Here is a 21,760-nt window from a genome sequence, read left to right on the forward strand (position 1 = left end):
TGTCCCTATTTGAAGTTTTCTCTTCACCCATCTATTAATACGGATCTCAAAATCTGTTTTCTGACTTTTCTAACATAATTCAATATAAGATACAATCCATTTACTTAATGACCATTCTCTTTTGTTTGCTTCTCTTCATTTGCTCATCCCTTAAGATTCAGGTTTCCTAGGGCTCATATTCTCCATCCTTTGTGCCTTAAACTAATCAGCAGCCACTATTTCAACTACAAAACTGCAAATATTTCTCCCAAAATTGTGTCTTCTCTTCGGCACCAAACCCATGTACCCATCTGCCTACTATCTCCACCCAGACATCCTGCTGGCATTTCAAGCTCAACATATCAACAATGCACTATATTTCTTCCGAATTCTGCTTTCTTTTCTTTTTTCTTTCTTTTTTAATCTCAGAGAATACTGACTCAGTTTCCCAAGTAATAAACCTCAGCCTTCATACACAAATGAAATCTTATAAATCTAACCTTCACACTTCAGTAAAAATTAACTGTTCTGAAGCCTAAATCTGATTGTGTCATTCCGATTTTTTAAATAAACAAACAAACAAACAAACAAACAAACAAAGACAAAGTCACCTTCTTATTATGGCATACAAGATCAGGTTACTTTTCCATCTCTCCTGCCTCACTCTTTAGACACACTTGCGCTCTCCAGTATGCATTACATGTACTTCTCCAGGATACCATTCACTTATTCAATAACTATTGATTAAATACAACCTGTATATCTGTCAGTTCTAAGCACTGAGGATATCACAGCAAACACAACAAAGTTTCTGCTCTAGTGGGCTTACATCCTGGTGGAAGAACACAGATAAAACAAATAAACATACAATAGATGCAATGGCCATAAGGGCTATGGAGAAAAAGATCTAGCTAGAAAAGCAACTCAGAGCAACACAGTAAATGGCATGTTCTATACACTACAAAAACCTAGTGTGTCTTAAAAGTGCAATCACACATCCCTTAATTTATTTAGGTTTCAATTTTAATTATACTTTAAAACCACAACACCATGAGTAATCCTGAAATGTAAAGTCATTGAGAGGCATAACAGAACATGGCTTACTTCTGGAACAACCAATTATAATAATTTTATTTTTTGAGATTAAAGTTGATAGAGTCAAGAGTGTTTGCTTTGATTCTAGTATTTTAGTTGGCTCTTGGCTGTACCCCCCAAAAATTATTATTAGTGCTGGCACATTTCAAATTATGTCATGAGATTAGAATCTATAAAACCCAAGTACTCATCTAGAATTAGTCTCATTGTTATTTCATTGTCTCTAACTATACCATGGTTTCAAATTTAGGGCCTACAAATTAAGACTCCATAGTAATACTACAGCATTAGAGACAGGAGCTTTTTACTGGTGATTTAAAAACAGTTGTTCAATTGTCTGAATCATTTAAGTACATAATATGTCCCAACTGTTTACAAAGAGCTGAAACAACTGGAGAAGCCTACATTAAGGGCACTGTTTAAGATATAGGATATTGCTAAAGGATTTGACAGTGAGCCAAAGGAAACTTACAGACATTAATTGGTCTGTTTCATATTCAGAAAATAACAATGACTTACCTTACTATCGAAATAATAATACATACTTTAAAAGACTATAAAGGAATTCAGATTTTCCTCTGGGAAACTTCACTATTACTGCATCACATACAGCTCCAGTCTCAGGACAGGAATGAATGAATGAATGAATGAATCAGTGTACGCATGCTGGAGTTTTAGTACTTATATAAATATGTAAAGAAAACTAGTGGATTTTTTTTTTTTTTTTTTAGATAGCAGAAGTTAAATCTGAAATGTTTTAAGCTTCCAAATAACTAAATAGAAATTGAGCTCAGCGGAAACTCAGTCTTACAGCAATGACAATTCTGGCAAGCCAAATTCTGTCAAAGATTTTGTGGTTTAGGAAACGATGACACAATTCATCACTTTCCGAGGGCATAACTTTCATTTCTGTCCACAATCCCTGAATCTTCACAAACATGCACACTGTGGGACACTCGTTTCTACAGCCTACATAATAATTAGGTTAGCTTCTGCTCTCTTCAAACTGGTTGGCAGAGGGGCAAACATCCTCAGCCCAGCTGAAATTATGACTGAAGTGTGACAGACCCATAGGAAATACTGGGTCAAAGGAAGGGAAAGGGTAGATCAGCCAATCTGCACCAGTCTAATAATTCCTGTGCCAGAGAAAAAAAGCAACTACCATTGCACTGTAAGGGCCAGGGCTTATGTTCTATTTAAAAACTAAAACCAAAACAAAAGATGACTAAGAGGCAAACTTCACTTCATTCTCAAGGCTGAGAAGAAAAGAATTTACATACCGCATCTGTGATGTCTATTTCATACACCCTTTGGAAAGTCCGGCGCTCAAAGAAAACAAGTTTGCCGCTGCCACATCCCCTTTGAACAGATGTCCCAGTGACCACGAGTTTATCATCTGGACTGAAACAGCAGTCGGTCCTACAGACAAAAACCAGTATATAAGCATAAGCTTATGACCCTACAACAGTGAGTTAAATACAATATAAACAACACCATTGTAATAAGAAGTAACTCTTACAGAGGACTTACAGTAACTCAAGCACTTATTTTTTTGTTTAATTTTCACAATAATCCCATGAGGTAGATATTATTATTCCCATTTTACTGATGAGGAAACTGAGGCAGAGAGAGATTAAATAAACCTTGCCCAAGATCACAAAAGTAAGTGGTGCAGCTGGGATTCGAACTTAGGCAGTCTGATTCCAGAATGTGTGCTTTTAACTTCTACATGCTATATGTTTAATGTAAAGGAAGTATGGGAAAAACTCAATTATAGACACTGACGGTACTATAGACAAATAGACATTGTATGACTAATGTCTAAGCAGTGATTATTTTGTCCAGTTTTGGAACTATGTTTTTTATCACCACTATCCACCATCCCCAAATAATTTGAGGTTTGTCAAGTCAAGCACCATGAAATGAGGAGCAGGTTGGACCGCTGGAACCTGACTGATGGCTAGAATTCAACAGCTCTTGTTATTAGAGATCTGGCCACCTGATTGTGAATAGTCTAAGACATGATCCAAAGAAGTCATGCAGTTAGCATAGCTTACAGCAGGCATAATAGTTCAAAAAAAGTCTCATCAGCTATAAATTCATGTTTGTTTGTCCATCTGTTTGTCTTAACAGATAAATGCCATGGGCAATGGACCGCGCTAGAATTAGTGCTCTGCTATTACACTGTTTCCTGCACTTGGCGCCTCCATCAACTTCACGCTCTCCCTGTTGGTCATTATTTAACACAGATGTGAAATTTTATTTCCACATAAATAGAGACTTTTGCTTAGGCACCAACTGTAGGACTTAAAGTTCAAATCCCACCTCAGCTGCCTCAGAAAAATCTTTACGTGTTTCAGTTGTCAACGTAAGACAATGGAGAGAAGTGTTCAGCTACCTCGAGCAGGATGTTCTGACCAAGTGAAGGATAGTGAATTATTGACTGGAATTGAGATAAGAAAAAATTGAGAAAACAATATATAATAATGCTTAGTAACTATGGAAAATTGCTTTGATGGAATGGGATTCAAATTTTAAAAGACAACAATACGGAGGCTTACCCTGTCATTTATACATATTAAAAAAAAACCAACTCAATCCCTTAAAATATTTTTACTGCCCAAAGACCTATGTGTGTATACACATAAACACACACATACAAACACATGAACATACATCATTTCAACTTCCAAAGAATTTTATGGTCTGAAGAATGTGCAAATGAAAAGAAAAAATAAAATGCATCTTCAAGAACAGATATCAAATACTCTTCATATTTCTTTTTAGAAGACATACGATATAAATTAACATTAAGGTGAAGAAATTTCTTGTTCACTCTCTTATGTTTATCAATTATTTAAAATACGCTACTTACATTGGGAACATGGTAGGAAGACCCGAGGCTGAAAAAAGTGGCTTATTAAACTGTCGAATGTCCCATAATTTCAATGTATCATCACCTAATAGAGGAAAGAAAAAGAAAAGACAGAAAGTGCATTGTCCAAAAAGAACTAGTTCCAAGCTTAGAGTTTGCTAACCTTAGTGTATAACTATAGGAAGGAAAGAAAGGAAAAAAAAAAAAGAAAAAGAAAGAAAGAAGCACATAAGTGTTTTACTTTTTTAACTGTTTGGGGAGTTTGAAAGTAGTAGATGTGAGAACAGTAGAAAGATATATGATAATGAACTGGTCTCCTAGAAATAAATTTTCCAACTGATGTAGCATCTGTAGGCTAGAAGGAACCCTGGAGAATCTACTCTAAGGAGTGATTTTACAGCAGCTGGCAGTTCCCCTAAGGTACAGTTGAGCATAACCTGACTGCTTAAGAAGATATTAATTTAACAACCATCAGGACTGAAAATAGTTCAATTCACAACAGATTCTTTCTCCCGTTGGTGTGTAGATGAAGCTATCCATTAACATTAATGAGGGTGAGCCATGTGATTCCCTTCCCTCCAGTGTAACTCCACCTGTGGCTATCACTCTTCACTTTGCTGGGGAGTACAGCTTTTCCAAGCTCTTTAAAGTATAATGGATATTCTTCTAAGGATCACTTTTTTATATTTCTATAGGGCTACTAACTAATATTCTTGACCGGAATGAAAGCCAAAACTCATATAAGTAATGTCTTTGCTGCTCTTTTTCCCCCATGTCCACAGCTGAGACCCGCCTCAACCCCTTGGGTCCAATAAGGAATCAATATCAGGTGCAAGTGAGGTGAGTGGAGAGTTCAGTAAAAGTCTCCACTCTCTCCCAAGTGACTCTTCCTCTGAAACACAACTTTTGGCAGGTGCACTAATCCACAACTGGCTGGACTGGGGTCCTGCTTATATTGGAAGAACTTTGTAAGATTCACCTTTTTGCTTTTAGTCTTGAAAAAAAAAAAAAAAAGATTACATATCCTCACAATTCTCAAACAATAAAAAAAAAAAAAACATTAATCTGCATTAAAGAGTTTAGCTAAACTGGCAGGTTCTGGAACTAGCAGGAACATCTTACAACACCCAGGGACTCTGGTGAATTGACTTCCATCTGTCATATTCTATACACTCAGGAAGAAAAAGGATGGAATATAGTATGCATGTTGTGTTGGCAACATGGTACCCAACAGCTATTACAGGATGGAAGGGGAAGGTAAGAATTATCACCAAAATGGCTTTGACTGAAATGGAATTAGTCCTGTACTTCTAGTACTTAACAACTGGGTTGGGGCTGGCCTGTTTTAGAATCCTCTGAGAAGAGTTTTCAAACTACACTTCTCTCTTATTCCCCTCTTGTCTCCCCAGTGCACATTGGAGATTTGGGTACACCTTCTAAAGGGGCAAGAGTAAATGTGAAAATTTCTAGGTGAAACATTTATCATTTGAAAAACTTTCCCAGAAGATTCAGATACAGACTCTTGGGGTAAGAACCACTATTTGTAAGTAAAGAGTACACATAGTTTTAATTAAGAGCCATCTCAGGACTTGAACAGGTTAGAAGTGATAAACCAAAATACATATTTTATAATACCCACCTTTTCCATATTTACCATAAATAGAAAATACATATACATGTGCTTTGCTTTTTTACAATTATGTAAGTAAGGGTAGTTTGGATATAATAGAGAAGGCTTCCTCAGAGGACAGAGAACCTGAATACAGTCCCCGAGGTACACAGACATGGAATGGCTGAACTGAGTGAAAGCTGTACCAAGTCTCTCCATCTCCCCCTCACTCCCACTACTCTCTACACCACGTTGCAAATTCTTTCAGGAAAGGAACTCTGTCTATGATGTTCACATTGTATACCCAGCACCCAGCATAATGGTAACTCAGAGTAGTTACTCAACATAATATAGTAGTTGATGGAGTGAATGAATGACTGAAGGTAGTGTTGCTAGATTAACATGGCCTATGGAATAAAGACTAAATCCTTTATTTGATATTTAAAGCCATCTGTAACATGGCTCCCACCTACTTACTCTGCTGTTTCTTTCCCTCCCCACAAATGGGCCTCCAGGAAGATCCTCAGTCATGTCCCATACTTCACGTAATGCTTTACTCATAAGCCGTCCTTACTATTCTCTTATCTCCTTCAGTTAACACTTAGCTTATCCATGTGAGAAGGATTCAGCAAAAAGGTACAACCCATATTCAACCATATGAGTGTGGATAAGTAAACTTATAATATGGTCACATAAAACTACATAGCTATTTAAAAAATGACACCCAGGTATACAACTTTTTTTTTTAACTGAATTGTTATAGTGTTTGAACTGGAAAAAAAAAATTAATGGTGAGCTAACAGAAGACTCTAAATTTAAAAACAGTATACAAATACTGTAGAAAATCATCTACAAAATTCCATAAAGTAGAGGCAAAGGTCATCCTTGGAGGCTTCAAACTCTGATGGAATTTGAAGCTAAAATAAAAACTCAGGCAAAAAAGTACATATTTTCTAAATTTTACTTGACAACTTCTAATAAAACAATTTTGCCAAATTGGATATGCATTTTAATGAAAAAGAAGACTGACAAAGTTACATTAACAAAAGCACAGCTACCTTTACTGTTAGGATATTAGTGTAACTTTATTAGGGTTAATTATGATCATTTTATATATAGAAATACATCCGAAAGAAAGTTTTTAACCTACCTCCACGAGAAGCAAGGACATTACCATCATAGGAAAAAGTCACGCAGGAAGTGTCTGTTCCTGGGTCATGAGCCTGTTTATAGTGGAATTTAGGATGAACCTGTTTGCAAAGACAAGCAAAGTGTTAATTAACATCTCATCTGAATTCAAACAAGAACATTTCTGTGGCAAGAGTATTTTACTCTATCATCCAGAAAAGGATATATGTAAAATATTAATTTCATTTGATTATAGCTTTCTTTACCCTGGAAAAAAATTCAAATAGTTTCCAAAAACATCCATTTGCTCTAATAATAAAAAAGAGATTAAGTAAGTCCCATCTTTCAGACTGCCTTCGCAAGCTCTGAGCAACACAAGATCAACTCAGTATTCAGTTCTTATAAAGTTATTGGGACCATTTTCTATAGTTATCTGAAAGAGTAATATAAATAAAAATTACAAGTGAACATATTATTTATTAAATCAAATGTATCATTGTAGGACTGCCTGGCTGGCTCGGTCAGTAAAGTGTGTGAATCTTGATCTCAGGGTTCTGAGTTTAAGACCCATGTTGGGTGTGTTGCCTATATATATATATATATATATATACCACTGTATTCCTAGTATATGCCAGACACTGAGCATGTGGTTGTAGGCCTTGAACTCTCTTGTATGTGCTTGTAGGATAACGTTGTTGCGGGGGAGGAGGAGGGGGAGAGGTAACCCTGCTGCAATGCTAATCATACCCTAGGCACTCCATCCTCTATGGTCTCGTCTACTTCATTCTCACAGTCCACAAGTTAAGGTTCTACTATTATCATGTCCATGTTACATTTGAGGAAACTGAACCCCAGAGACTAAAGTTCCTTATCTAAAGCCACAGAGCTGGTAAGTGCTAGAGCTGGGTACAGGACTCAGGAGGCCTGCTCTTAAACACTACTTCTTTTCTGGTGCTGTGTGTTAGTAGTCTTTTTACTCCTAATATTGCTTCTTCACAGGTAATGACTTCTAAAAGTAACTCTACGATACTAATCCTATCACTCAGTTATGACTCAGTAACCAGCACAGGCTAAGGGACTAGGGAGTCAGTTATCCCAGATCTACCAGGCTAGAAAATTCCACTGAATGGACAGGGACACTCCTAGTGACAATAGCATGTAGGTCTCTGCTAGGAGCCACAGGTATAGGAATACAAGTGACCCCATCTCCTTTGCTCTTACCTCAACCCTAACAAGAATTGGTCACAAATCAGAGCTTCCAGCAATATCCCTGATGCCCTGTCAGTGAGCTTCCACCTAAAGGCTTCCAGTAATGAGGAGCACAGTACCTTACAAAAGCAGGCTGGATTTTTGTTTTTGTTTTTAATAATTTATAAATACTGAGTTAAATTTGTCTTCTCTCTTCCTCTGACAGTCTTAGAAATTTGTATTAAACATGGCTATCATGCTCCTACATCTCATGGGTACAAATAATTTGTTGATTCAACTTTTCTTTTTAACTGGGTGTCAACTGTACGGCAGATATAATGTTAAGCAGGGAAACACGAATGTGCAAAGATAAACATGGCTTCTTTCCTCAGAGAGCTGACAGTCAGTCAGTCCCCTCAAAGAACACAGTTAAGCATACGAAGGGACAAGTGGTACAATGGGGATGTGAAGAGTCAAAAGTGAGCACTGAAGAGAGATGCCTAATCTAACCCTGAGAATGGGGGAGGGGGAGTGGAGGAAGAGGGGCAAAAACAAATCCTGTGACCCAGTGGATGAAAGTATGAGTTAGCAGATGAAGGAGCAGGATGCAGAGGCAAGAACGAGAGTACTGTGTTGTAGTAGGCAGAATTTTGACCCCCATGACCTCTTCCCTGCAGTGTCATGCCCATAAATATGTCACTCTACATGGCAAAAGGGACTCTGCAGGTAAAACTAAAGTTACTAACTGGCTATCCCTAAAATAGGGAGATTATCCTGGATTATCTAGGTGGGGCTGAAGTAGTCACATGAGTCTTTGCAAGGAGAACTTCCTCTTGGCTGAGGACAGAAGAGGAAGCCACACAGACATGACAGGAGAGTACGTCAGAGAGGCTGGAAGAATAAAAAGTGTTGGACATGTCACTGCTGACTCTAAAGATGTGTCAAGGAAATGGGTATCTGATTTCTGCCAATAACCAGTGTGTTTGAAAGAGGACTCTGAACCCCAGATGAGAGCCACATCCTTGGCCAATACTTTGATTTTAGCTTGGTGAGAGCCTAAGAAGAGAATCCCACCACACCATGACAGACATCTTACCTGGAGAAATTGTGAAATAACAAATTGGTGTTTTTTTAAGGCACTAAATTAGTGGTAATTTGTTAGGAAGCAACAGAAAGCTAACATGTGCATAAAGGTAAGAGAACTGGTTGGAGTCAAAGAACTAAAAGAAGCAAACCATGACTCGAGGGAAAGGTGAGGTGAAGGGCTGGTGTGAGCAGGGCCTCGATTACCAGGAGCCTTGTGGGCCATGTTCAGGACTTAGATTTTATCCTGAAGGCAAAAGAGAGCTGCTTAATGGAGTTTACTCAGAGCAGGACATGACTGGGTTTGCTTATTTTAAAAAGATCATTCTGGACACATGTGGAGATAGATTAGGAATATTTTGTTCCTCAGAAAAACAAAACTCTGCTACCAAACTCGATTAGGAAAATCTGCCAATTGGTCATATTTCATCAAGTCATCAACTACTAAACTCTAAATAAAACTTCTGAAAGAGACTGTAGGGGTAACAGTTCACCAAAAAGCCTGTGCTACCTTTGGCCTCTCAGTGAAATTAACTTAGGTTTTTTGTGGGGCTTTTTTTAATGTTTATTTATTTTTGAGAGAGAGTGAGAGCACAAAGGAGAGGCAGAGAGAGAGAGAGGGAGACAGAGGATCTGGAACAGGCTCTGCGCTGACAGCAGAGAGCCCAGTGTAGGGCTCAAACTCACGAACCGTGAGATCATGACCCGAGCTGGAATCGGAAGCTTAACTGACTGAGCTACCCAGGCGCCCCAACTTAGTTTTTGTGTATTTGTTTTAAATGTTTTGTTTATGTTTACTGACCCCTCATTTCAGGAGCGGTAAGGCAGTGGGGTACAGTAAAACGAGCAGTGGGCCAGGACCAGGAGATAGGAAATCTAGACTTAGTTCAGTCAAAAACTAGCAGTGCGACTAGGGACAAATTAGCCTCTCCAGATCACAAGTCAATCTTCTGTAAAATAAATGGACTGTGCGAGACGATTTCTAGGGTCTCTGATAGCTCTGTGATTCTTAAGAAAAAGACAAAAACTGGTATATATAAGTATATATAATATTTTCTAATTAAACTAACTGATCAATTATGTACTTTTTTATTATTAATAGAACAAAAGAGATTTTGAATGCCAATGTTTGACCATAGAAATACATATATACATAGATGTGTATATACACGTATACCAGTAAAGTGGGATACAGAACCTTAAAAGGCACAGAATCCAAGGGAATCCTGTCATATAAGCTTCAGCATGAGCTCAGTGGCAGCAGGTTGCTCCCTGTGACAGTCTGACTCTCTTCCTTGTTGCTCACACAGGGGTGAGATGAAGCTGCGAATGTGCTATTTCCTAAATTGGTCTTGCTTCTTTTTACTGCCCTGAGTGGGATTCTAATGTTTAAAGACATATAAGGCACCTGGTACACAAGCAAGGAAAAAGTGCAATGTTTCAAAACTTAAGGAAAGATTCTGCTGGATCTAACAGGTGACAGTACAACTACAGTACAAGGAACTGAATGGCAATAAGGTATTATGACTACAGGGGATTTTGCCTTAATCTAGTAAGAAAGGATTTTACCCAATATTCATCTGCCACACTTTTATGCTTTTAGGTCTCCTCATTCAGGTACTCCTTGGTTTGTTGTTGTTGTTGTTGTTGTTTTGATTGTTTTTTAGACTTCATGCCCAGCGTGGAGCCCAACATGGGGCTTGAGCTCATGACCCTGAGATCAACACCTGAACTGAGATAAAGGGTTGGACTGAGGCACCCAAGTGCCCCCATTTAGGTACTACTTTAAAAAGCCACTCTAATAAAGAAACTGATCCCATTCACAATTGCACCAAGAAGCATAAAATACCTAGGAATAAATCTAACCAAAGATGTAAAAGATCTGTATGCTGAAAACTATAGAAAGCTTATGCAGGTAATTGAAGAAGATATAAAGAAATGGAAAGACATTCCCTGCTCATGGATTGGAAGAATAAATATTGTCAAAATGTCAATACTACCCAAAGCTATCTACACATTCAATGCAATCCCAATCAAAATTGCACCAGCATTCTTCTCGAAACTAGAACAAGCAATCCTAAAATTCATATGGAACCACAAAAGACCCCGAATAGCCAAAGTAATTTTGAAGAAGAAGACCAAAGCAGGAGGCATCACAATCCCAGACTTTAGCCTCTACTACAAAGCTGTCATCATCAAGACAGCATGGTATTGGCATAAAAACAGACACATAGACCAATGGAATAGAATAGAAACCCCAGAACTAGACCCACAAATGTATGGCCAACTCATCTTTGACAAAGCAGGAAAGTTGAACATCCAATGGAAAAAAGACAGTCTCTTTAACAAATGGTGCTGGGAGAACTGGACAGCAACATGCAGAAGATTGAAACTAGACCACTTTCTCACACCATTCACAAAAATAAACTCAAAATGGATAAAGGACCTGAATGTGAGACAGGAAACCATCAAAACCTTAGAGGAGAAAGCAGGAAAAGACCTCTCTGACCTCAGCCGTAGCAATCTCTTACTCGGCACATCCCCAAAGGCAAGGGAATTAAAAGCAAAAGTGAATTATTGGGACCTTATGAAGATAAAAAGCTTCTGCACAGCAAAGGAAACAACCAACAAAACTAAAAGGCAACCAACGGAATGGGAAAAGATATTTGCAAATGACATATCAGACAAAGGGCTAGTATCTAAAATCTATAAAGAGCTCATCAAACTCCACACCCGAAAAACAAATAACCCAGTGAAGAAATGGGCAGAAAACATGAATAGACACTTCTCTAAAGAAGACATCCGGATGGCCAACAGGCACATGAAAAGATGTTCAACGTCGCTCCTTATCAGGGAAATACAAATCAAAACCACACTCAGATATCACCTCACGCCAGTCAGAGTGGCCAAAATGAACAAATCAGGAGACTATAGATTCTGGAGAGGATGTGGAGAAACAGGAACCCTCTTGCACTGTTGGTGGGAATGCAAATTGGTGCAGCCGCTCTGGAAAGCAGTGTGGAGGTTCCTCAGAAAATTAAAAATAGACCTACCCTATGACCCAGCAATAGCACTGCTAGGAATTTATCCAAGGGATACAGGAGTACTGATGCATAGGGGCACTTGTACCCCAATGTTTATAGCAGCACTCTCAACAATAGCCAAATTATGGAAAGAGCCTAAATGTCCATCAACTGATGAATGGATAAAGAAATTGTGGTTTATATACACAATGGAATACTACGTGGCAATGAGAAAAAATGAAATATGGCCTTTTGTAGCAACGTGGATGGAACTGGAGAGTGTGATGCTAAGTGAAATAAGCCATGCAGAGAAAGACAGATACCATATGGTTTCACTCTTATGTGGATCCTGAGAAACGTAACAGAAACCCATGGGGGAGGGGAAGGAAAAAAAAAAAAAAAAAAGAGGTTAGAGTGGGAGAGAGCCAAAGCATAAGAGACTGTTAAAAACTGAGAACAAACTGAGGGTTGATGGGGGGTGGGAGGGAAGGGAGGGTGGGTGATGGGTATTGAGGAGGGCACCTTTTGGGATGAGCACTGGGTGTTGCATGGAAACCAATTTGACAGTAAATTTCATATATTAAAAAATAAAAAATAAAAAAAAATAAAAAAATAAAAAGCCACTCTATTGGAGGTTGGGTGTTTTGAAACTTCTACAATTCATTGTTTATAATGCAAAACGTGTGAATATATGCCACAAAACAAGTTCCACCTTGTCTTTGTGACTTCCAGTATTTTCTATTGCCTTATCGATATACATCTTGGTACAACACTCTTTTAGAGTGACAAATTGCTGCGTATTAATGACTAAGATTTCAAAGGAGAGACTGCACTCAAAATTTCTAAATCATTTCCTTTTTTAAAGGACCCAGTAAAGGGGCACCTGTGTGGCTCAGTCAGTTAAGTGTCTCACTCTTGGTTTTGGCTCAGGTTATGATCTCACAGTTCATGAGTTTAAGCTCCGAGTCAGGCTCTGTGATGACAGCACGGAGCCTGCTTTGTATCCTCCTTATCCCTGTCTCTCTGTCCCTCCTCTGCTTGCTCTCTCTTTCTCTCTGAAAAAATAAATAAACTTAAAAAAAACTTTTTTTAAAGAACCCAATAAAAGAAAGAGACAAAGTGTCCTCACTTGAGATGGACAGCTCACAGATTCTATGTCAAAAGAGCTCAATTATTAACTTCACTTTAACCAGTAACAAAAGTTTCTTCTAATGATACAAAATAGATAGCCAGAGGGGATCTTAAACTTTTGTAAAATATCAACACTTGGACAGTAACAATGACATACACCCTCACACTCTGGAAACAGAGTCAGCCTGACTAAAAACACTTCTGGCATAATGTGGGAAATCTAAAACTGAGACTTCTCCTTTAACCTTCTCCTTTAACTGATTTTATGATCATCCGAGGCAAAGAACATCGTTCTTTAGGGAAACGGAGATTATTAACTCCTTTATATAGGTTTCCTATCCTTGGGAGTGCCTTATGTTATGATTTGGAGAGTATCAAGTCTCCCATGTGCATAATGCTGGAAAATGCAAGCAGAAATGCTAGAGCTTTAAAGGCCCTCTCCTGAGATATAGTACAAACTCCAGTTGGTAAAAATGTCCTTATATCCTCTCTTTGCAGCTGCTCAGGAGCCTCTGGCAGTACAAAACTCCATACATTATAAGCAACAACCATCCATTTCTGGGTGGCTCTAATTAGGAACACTTTTCTTAAACTGGGTCCAAGACTCCTTCCTAGAATTCCAACACCTACTTATGGGTCCTGGTCCTGTCATCTGTGGCTATGCTAATTCTAGTTTTTCTTCTCTAATGCAGTCTGCCAGAATCTCCAAGAAAAATATGACATCTTCCACAAAGTCTTAAATATAGCATTCTTGAAATCCTAAATGTAATCCAAACATTCTCTGGTGCTACCAATGGTCAGTGAGTGTACATCCGGGGGCTGCCGAGATCTGTCTCAATCAATGCAAGAGGAACAACAGCCCTCAAAATGATCAAAACACATTTTGTAATTAATAGAGACAGTGGAATTAACTATTTTAAATGAGAGGATTTAAGTGAATTGCTGGGCTGAAAATAGAGAAAATTTTAATGGAAAGAATATTGGTCCTACAGTCAAGCTGACTCCACCTAAATTTTCAATTTGATACATTTTAGTTTGACCCTGGCCAAACTGCTTAATCTTACTGTTTCTCAGTTTCTTAATTTTTAAAATTACACATCTTCCCACCCCTAACTTCTCCTCAACTCCCAAAGACACCTTGTTATATCTGACCTACTAATTCCTGCTTATGTCAATACCACACATACATTAAGTCTCTCATAGGGGCCTCCTTTCATAAAGCTGCCAACATGCAACTATGCTAACAAAACACAAACTCCAAGAGCAAGATGAAGCAAATCCTGGGCTCTCTAACAAGCGAGGTGTACTAGCATTTGTCCTCTCACATCTAGTTCTAGGACCCCCTCAATGGATATAAAATTCCTTTCTCACTGGGAATCTATTTTCAAGCTTAGTGATAACCAAGCAATTCTGTATTTTCAATCACATGCTAGAGTTATACTGGGATTAAAAATATGCCAGGATTTTTTAAATGGCAATATGAAAAGCCAAATAAATGTACGTCTAGATGGAACATAACTTGCTCCTGTTTCTCTGATTTTGGAGACCTGTAGTAAGGAGAATGGGGAGAATACATACGAAAGAATAAGAACTGTCACGTGAACATGCTTTGCCATTCCCTACTCCCATGAAGCCTTCATTCTAGTGAGGAAAAACAGACAATAACACCTCTCCAACTGATTCTATGACATTCAGGTTAATATATTGTATGAAAATATGGCATAATGATAAAAAGCACAGACTGTGCAGCCAGACTGACAAGTTCAAATCCAGGCTTCACCACTCACCACCCACGTGATCTTGGGCTGGCTAATCTCCCTATGCCATCTATTAAATGAGAATAACAATAGCATCCACTTTAGCTGTTGGGAGAATGTAATGAGTTAATGCAAGTGGCACACTCCTTTGCAATATAACTTTGCTACTCTTTTCATCAAAATGTGCCATTTACTTCTTAAAACCTGGGGTCTGGGTATGGACACGTGACTTGTTTGGGCTTATAGGACACGTAGCCACAAAAATGTGCCTCTCACACCTCCCACTGCATAAACTGCCACTTTCCCTGCTTCTGTGACTTGGCCAGGCTTTGCAAGGGCTGCTCCCAGCCAAAGACTGAGCACAAGGGATAAAGGACTCCTAATTAATCTGAGTGACATTTTCCTGACATTGTGCTATTAGTCTGAGACTCTTTTTTGCACATAATGCGGAAAATGCAAGCAGAAATGCTAGAGCTTTTTTCTTTTCCTTTAATAGAACAGCTTTCTTGAGATACAATTCACATACCATGGAATTTGCCCACTTAAAGTATGCAGGTCAATGATTTTAGCATTTTCAGAGAGTTGGGCAACCACCACCACGATCAATTTTAGAACATTTCCATCACCCCCGAAAAGAAACCGCATACACATTAGCAATCATTCCCCATTTCCCTCCTAACCCCTCAGCCCCAAGCAACCACTAATCCAGTTTGTCTTTGTATATTTGCCTATCTGAATATTTCATATAAATTAAATTATACAATATGCTACCTTTCACTTAGCATCCTGTTCCTGAGGTTCATCCATGGTGTAGATATGTATCAGTATTTCATTTCTTTTTATTGCCAAATAAGATCCCACTGTATGAATGTACCACATTTTATTTATCCATTCATCATTGGATGGACATTTAATACTCCTTCCTTTCTTGTCTTTCATAGAGGTATGGCCTGTATCTTTCCAGATTTCTCAGGCTCCCTCCCTTTTTCCCCTTACAGGCCTTTCCCCAGTAAATCTCATATGTTTAATTCTGGTCTCGGTGTCTGTTTTGGAGAATCCAGACTAACACAAGTGGTGCCATGAGTGATCCAACAAAACAGCGGCTAAGATAAGAATGTGGGACTGGCTCATTCATTGCTTGGTAGGTAAAGAGGACACTGTCCTAGGTGGACTACGAGGTGCAGATACACTTTAGCACCTGGTACTGGTTCAACTGCTGCAGATTTCACTGGAGGTGACCTGGGAAAACTTCATGGGATAGGGGAATGTCCTTCTGGGTACAATGTTTTAGGCATTTAAAAAATATGGGAGGAGAAATGCCTACAAAGATGATAGTGTTGGCTGGCTACTGCTAGGTCATACTGATACCCTACAGAGGGAGAATGAGAAACTGAGGGCCATTAACAGTTGAAGACTACATGGGAGAGTCAGAGGGCCAACTGTAGTACTTTTTGAAGAGGCCCTCATCTCCTGCAGTGGAAGAACAGACACAGCCGAGCAACAAACAAAAGAGATCTGGTGGTTAGATTTATAGAGCTCCAAAGACATTTAAATGCTCAGCCAAGGCAGGTCTGCTATTCTAGGGTCAGGGCTCTAGTTGGGAAAACCTGAGACCCTGAAACATAGGATAGGATATCTGGATGGAGGCCCAGAGAATGCTGGATCTGCAGATCGCCCTCCCCCCACCCGGCCACCCTGGGAACCCTCACAGTTTAGAGAGGTGGCCAACTCTTGCCCTAGTAAGAGCTAGAAATTCCTTTGTTTTGAAAGATGCTACAACTGCCTCTTCCCCACGAGGACCTGCTCCTACCTCCTCCTCTCCTGGCTGCTAGGCCAATAACTAGGGTTGAATCCCAGGATTACTCATCTGGGGAAGTGGCTGAAAGGAGGAAAGAGATTACACACCAAAAGAGATACAAGGATTAGCTAGCAGCTACTGGCGGGAGCCTTGACGTGCCTTGAGTTTAAATTGTGAAAATGCTTAATCAAGGGAGCTTTGACATAAGGTTAGATAGGCAGGATACCTTGATTGGGGGGGAGGGGGTCAGATTTTTGGAAAAGGACCCCAGGGGATTGGGCAAACAAGCTGCTAGGATGCTGTGAGAGGCCTGGAAATGTGATGGCCAATGGTGAATGAAATCAAAACACCCTGATTGCCCTAGCAGAGGACAGAGAAAAGAATAAAAAGGCTTGGGGGAGTGTGCATGCTGGAATGGATATATTGTGTCAAGCTAGAAAACACAGATTATTATTTTTCATGGGAGGGCCCAGAAGAAATACCATTCACCAAGGCCATGCATAGGTGAGACGGCCAGCATCACCAAGAAGTTCAGGGGCAGCTCTCCTCTGCAGCCCAAGGCTAATGTCATGGAGCTGGACCATTAACACCCACAGGATGATGAGGCCTGAAGTAATAATAGCCAGATTGCAGTACTTCATTACTAGAAATCAAAAGGCTGCAGTTACCATAATATAAAGTATAATGACTGGAAGTCAGAGAGGCAACCAAGGGGGCTTGATGTGGAGGGAGCTGTGGAGAAGGTTGGCAGAATATGGCATTCCTAGGGGGCAGAAGAGATGGGCAGACAACAAAGGTACTGCTTAATCTCTACCATCAAAAAGAGACGAACAGAGGAGGCTGAAGGTGGTCACCCCAATAAAAAGTCATGATCCCTTGTTCTGTTCCCATAGCTGAGCCTATTTTCAGATCAGGAGCTTACTGACTACAGAGATAGCTAGATCCCCAAGGAAAAGGGCAGTGCTACTCAGTGGAGCAGTAATTCTCCCAGTCCTTCCACAAATGGACTACTGACTGCAGACTTAATCTAGTGGTCGTCCCAACTGTAGCTGCTGTGCTGAATGACAGATCATAGCTAGAGCAGATCAATAAAGGCTTGAGGTGATTCTGGAAAAAGGGATTCCCACTGGCCTGGCCAAAGCTTTCTTAGAACTGTGTTGCTATCTGAGAGGCTTTCTAGCCAACCCTAACTCCCTCCTACCTTCCCTCTTTCCTCCATAGGAGATGGACCTGTATCACCATCTGGTAAGCTCTGGCCTCCTCTGACTCCTCACTCACTTGTTCCCTTACAGGAGTTTTGGCAATAGAAAGATCTCTTACACATCTAACGCTGCCTTAGCATCTGCTTCTCAGAGAAGCCTAACAGGGGACACTAGCAACCAAGACACAAGCAGAGAACTGTAAAAGGTCCATATTTGGGGACTTGCTCTCTTACTGTTTCTGGAACCCAGCCACCTTGTGAAAAATCATGGGCTAGCTTCCTGGATGACCAGAGACATGCCCAGTCATCCCTGTAGTACCAGCTGACATCTAGCCAATAGCCAGACATGTGGGTAAGGTCATCCTAGACCACCCAGGTGTTAGTTACCTGTAGATGCAATAGGGAACACAGGAGAAATCAGCCTAGCCACTTCAGACCAGAAGTATTGCCTAACTGACCTACAGTAGATGTTTGTAGTTTTAAGTTGCAAAGTTTTAGGGTAGTTTGTTAGGCAGCAAAAGTTAACTCATATAAAGGATGTGAACAGTGCCTGACAGATACTAAACATTTTATGTGTTGAGCAGTATTATAAGTCAGATGATACTACAGGAGCATAACTCTTTGAAGAAGGTTGATTCCTTTTCCCCTACCTCGGCATTCTACCAAATAATATGCATCATAAACTAGTCCTAAAATCCAATAATTAAAATTTATTCAGCGTGATCACATCTTGTGCTTTACATAATCACTATGCTCCTCTCTTGCCTTTCTGCATCTCCCTGTGAGAGCAAGAATTCTCTCTAGCAACGTCTCTTAATCCTTGCCCTGGTCGCTTGGGATCGCCACTGTCTCTAGGTAGTTGTAGTGTGGCTCCAGCCAGTTGCAACCATTCTTATATATATTCTTGGATACTGAATAAGACGGCTCCAGCAGACAATACCAGAGAGAAGAAAATGTTTAGAAATAGCTCATTCTTGGAGGGCATGGAAGGGAGGATTGCGTTTAAGCTGCTTTTTCTTTATGTTACTAGATAAAAGCTCTTTCCCCACATTTCTGATCCTTTCTCTCAAGTAGGTCAGCTTCAGATTCTTTCTTTCCCAGGAACATCTGAACTCCAAGAATGCCAATGAGTCTCAGGGAACAGTATATGTTATACATCACATATTATGGTGCTTACAAGAGAACAAACTTCATAAATACAGCAAATGAAACTCAGAACTTTTGAGTGTGTTTCAAGGAAATAATATATTTCATAGTAAGTTGACAGTTTTCCAAGTTTCCAGCTTTTTCGAAAGAGATAATTATGCTCCAGCCGAGATGTTTTTCCCTTCCCTCAGTCCTTCCTTCTCTCTCCTTTCCTTCCTTCCTTTGTTTAAAAGAAATAATTTAAAGCCAAAAGACAATACTATCTGTCAAAGGTTTCTGAAAAGTCTATTTATCATGCCCCATAAAATAAAACTGTGATAATGAAACTTTTAGAACCCACATTTACAGTGTGAACCACATTTACCGAGGACCTATTATACACACAACAGTGAGATACATAAATGAAGAGACCACATGGAATGTTCCCAAAATGATTTGCGAGTTGGAAAAGGGAGACACACACATAAGACCTCTTATTCTTTCATAAAACATTTTCTGCACCCACTATAAGCCAGGTTAGAAGGCACCAAAATGACTAGGAATTGGCCTCTGCCTTAATGGGGAAGCTTACAAGTGAGAAAGAGCCAGAGACCGAGACAGAATGAGCAAGCGTGAACATTTATGACCGGAGTTGAACTCTCCAGCAGGGTTCTCCATTCTTAGTCCAGGTTCACTGTTGCAACCACTGTGATTTCAGAAAACAGGTATGACTTAGCATTTATTTTCCAACTGTGTTTGGCAAAGAGATAGCCAGCCTTCATTCATAACTGGACAGTGTTGCAATGACATGCCTGTTGGATCATCTCAAGGCAGGTGACTGCAGTGTGGGACTACCTAGGGCTCTATCTGATGACCAGCTGGAAGCTGCGGCTGCAGGAGAAAGCTCAGCCACTGAGACGTGTGAGTCACAGGCTGCATATGACGCCACTGCTCTGGAATCTTCTGGCTCCCCGTGTGCTTGCAACTTGAAATTCAAGGTGTTTACTTTAGTCTATAAAACAAACCCCTTATGGCTAAGGCACAAGTTACCTTCACATTAATCTCCCTTCTTATAAACCCTAGCTGAATCAGTTGGTATACCAGTTAGGTGCTCTAGATTTATGCTTCAGAAAGCTGGATGCAAAAAAATGTTAAAGCCCTACAGAAAACCCAAGCTTTTGGAATTTGAAGAAAGCATAAAATAAAACTGTGGACTTTGAGATTCCATTTATAATCCTGAGACATCTTATAGGATCATTTAAAGATGGGGATATTATCTGATTAGAACATTTAAATAGCTGGTATATTTTACTACCCCGACTTTAAAAAGTATCATTTTTACTGGGGAAAAAATGAGGTAACACAGAATCTCACATGATATTCTTTAGGTTTCTAAATGACGATATCACCTAAATCATCAAGAATGATTTAAGAAAAAAAGTCCTTCCAGAAATTGCCAAACAGCAGGGTTTCCCAGAGGATGTTTTGTGTAACACCATCCTCTCCAGGGATGAGGTGGGGGTGGGGGCCAAGGAAGCCTGGGAAAATAGAGTTTATTTGCAAACTCTTGCCCTTGTCTTGCAAATTCACAATGCACATTAGTATATCAAAAGCCAGAATCTTTTAAATAGTCATCCTGGAATAATTCAACTTCCTTAACATTTCTGATGCTTATTTGACCAAGGAACTTTTCCTTTATTCAGATAGTACCTACTAACACAGATAGAACTAACATTCTCTGGACCTCAATCTGGGAAATACAGTACGTAGAGCAAGAGTTAGTAAACTTTTCCTGGAAAAGGCCACACAGTAAATATTTTAAGCTTTGAGGACTACAGTCTCTGTTGTAACTATTCATTTCTGCTGTTGTAGTGTAAAAGCAGCCATAGACAATATATAAACAAATGGATGAGACTGTGTTCCAATAAAACTTTATTTAGAAAAAGAGATGGCAGGCTGGATTTGATCCACAGTTTGCTGACCTCTGATCTAGAGAGAACAAAAATCTTAGGAAAAGGCAATCATTGTTACATAAACTAAAGGATTCCTTCTGATTCTATAAAAATTTAACTTGTAATACTAACGGTGTAATACTAATGGCAATAGCAACAATAATGACAGGTACATTTATTGAATGTGCTGCTACTTGGTGCAGTAAAACATACATCTTCTAATTTCATCCTTAAAACAAGCCTCCTGAGATACACACATTCTGAGATGTATGTAATTACCTCATTTTACAAACAAGAAAACTGAGGCTTAGCGAGGTGACTTACTCAAAGACATATGACTAGTAAGCTGTCAAAGCAAAAATTCAAACCCTAATTCTTACTCTTCACTAAAACACCTCTTTTTATTTATATATTCATATATTCTTACATTTATGTATTTATATGAATATACATATATGTATGCTGCCCTGTTTTACAGGCTTCCTTTGGGTTTACGTAGATTATTACAGTTATGGTCCTAAATGAACTGCATGTCCTTGTATCCCCAGGAAAGGCAGTGTAAGGAGGGGCGGGGAGGAGCAGATAACATGAAATAACTTTTCTCCTTCAAAATACATAACACATTTTTTTTAACACTATTTGGGATTTCTGGGAGGGTGGGGATTCTATTACAAATTCCATCTAAGGCAGAAGTCAGCAGTCTTTTATCCATAAAGAGTAGTAAAATTATAAATCAGTGATTTTTCACCCTTCTCCAGTCCTAGTCAATGGATTCTGATACATGATGATAATAATAGCTAACATTTCCTGGGCATT

The 21,760-nt window shown here is 39.3% G+C and overlaps 1 protein-coding gene across 1 annotated transcript in view; it reads right to left on the minus strand.

Annotated features, from left to right (window-relative positions):
- WDR70 (WD repeat domain 70) overlaps window positions 1-21,760 on the minus strand; it is a 298,120-nt gene that overhangs the window by 45,766 nt on the left and 230,594 nt on the right. Inside the window, exons 11-13 of the mRNA XM_007095461.3 lie at window positions 6,709-6,808; window positions 3,950-4,034; window positions 2,355-2,493 (exon numbers count right to left, since the gene is read on the minus strand). Coding sequence (XP_007095523.1) covers window positions 2,355-2,493; window positions 3,950-4,034; window positions 6,709-6,808 — 324 coding nt within the window. The remainder of the gene's footprint in view (window positions 1-2,354; window positions 2,494-3,949; window positions 4,035-6,708; window positions 6,809-21,760) is intronic.

Source organism: Panthera tigris, chromosome A1 (assembly GCF_018350195.1).
Source record: "Panthera tigris isolate Pti1 chromosome A1, P.tigris_Pti1_mat1.1, whole genome shotgun sequence".
In the NCBI taxonomy this organism is placed as follows: Eukaryota; Metazoa; Chordata; class Mammalia; order Carnivora; family Felidae; genus Panthera; species Panthera tigris.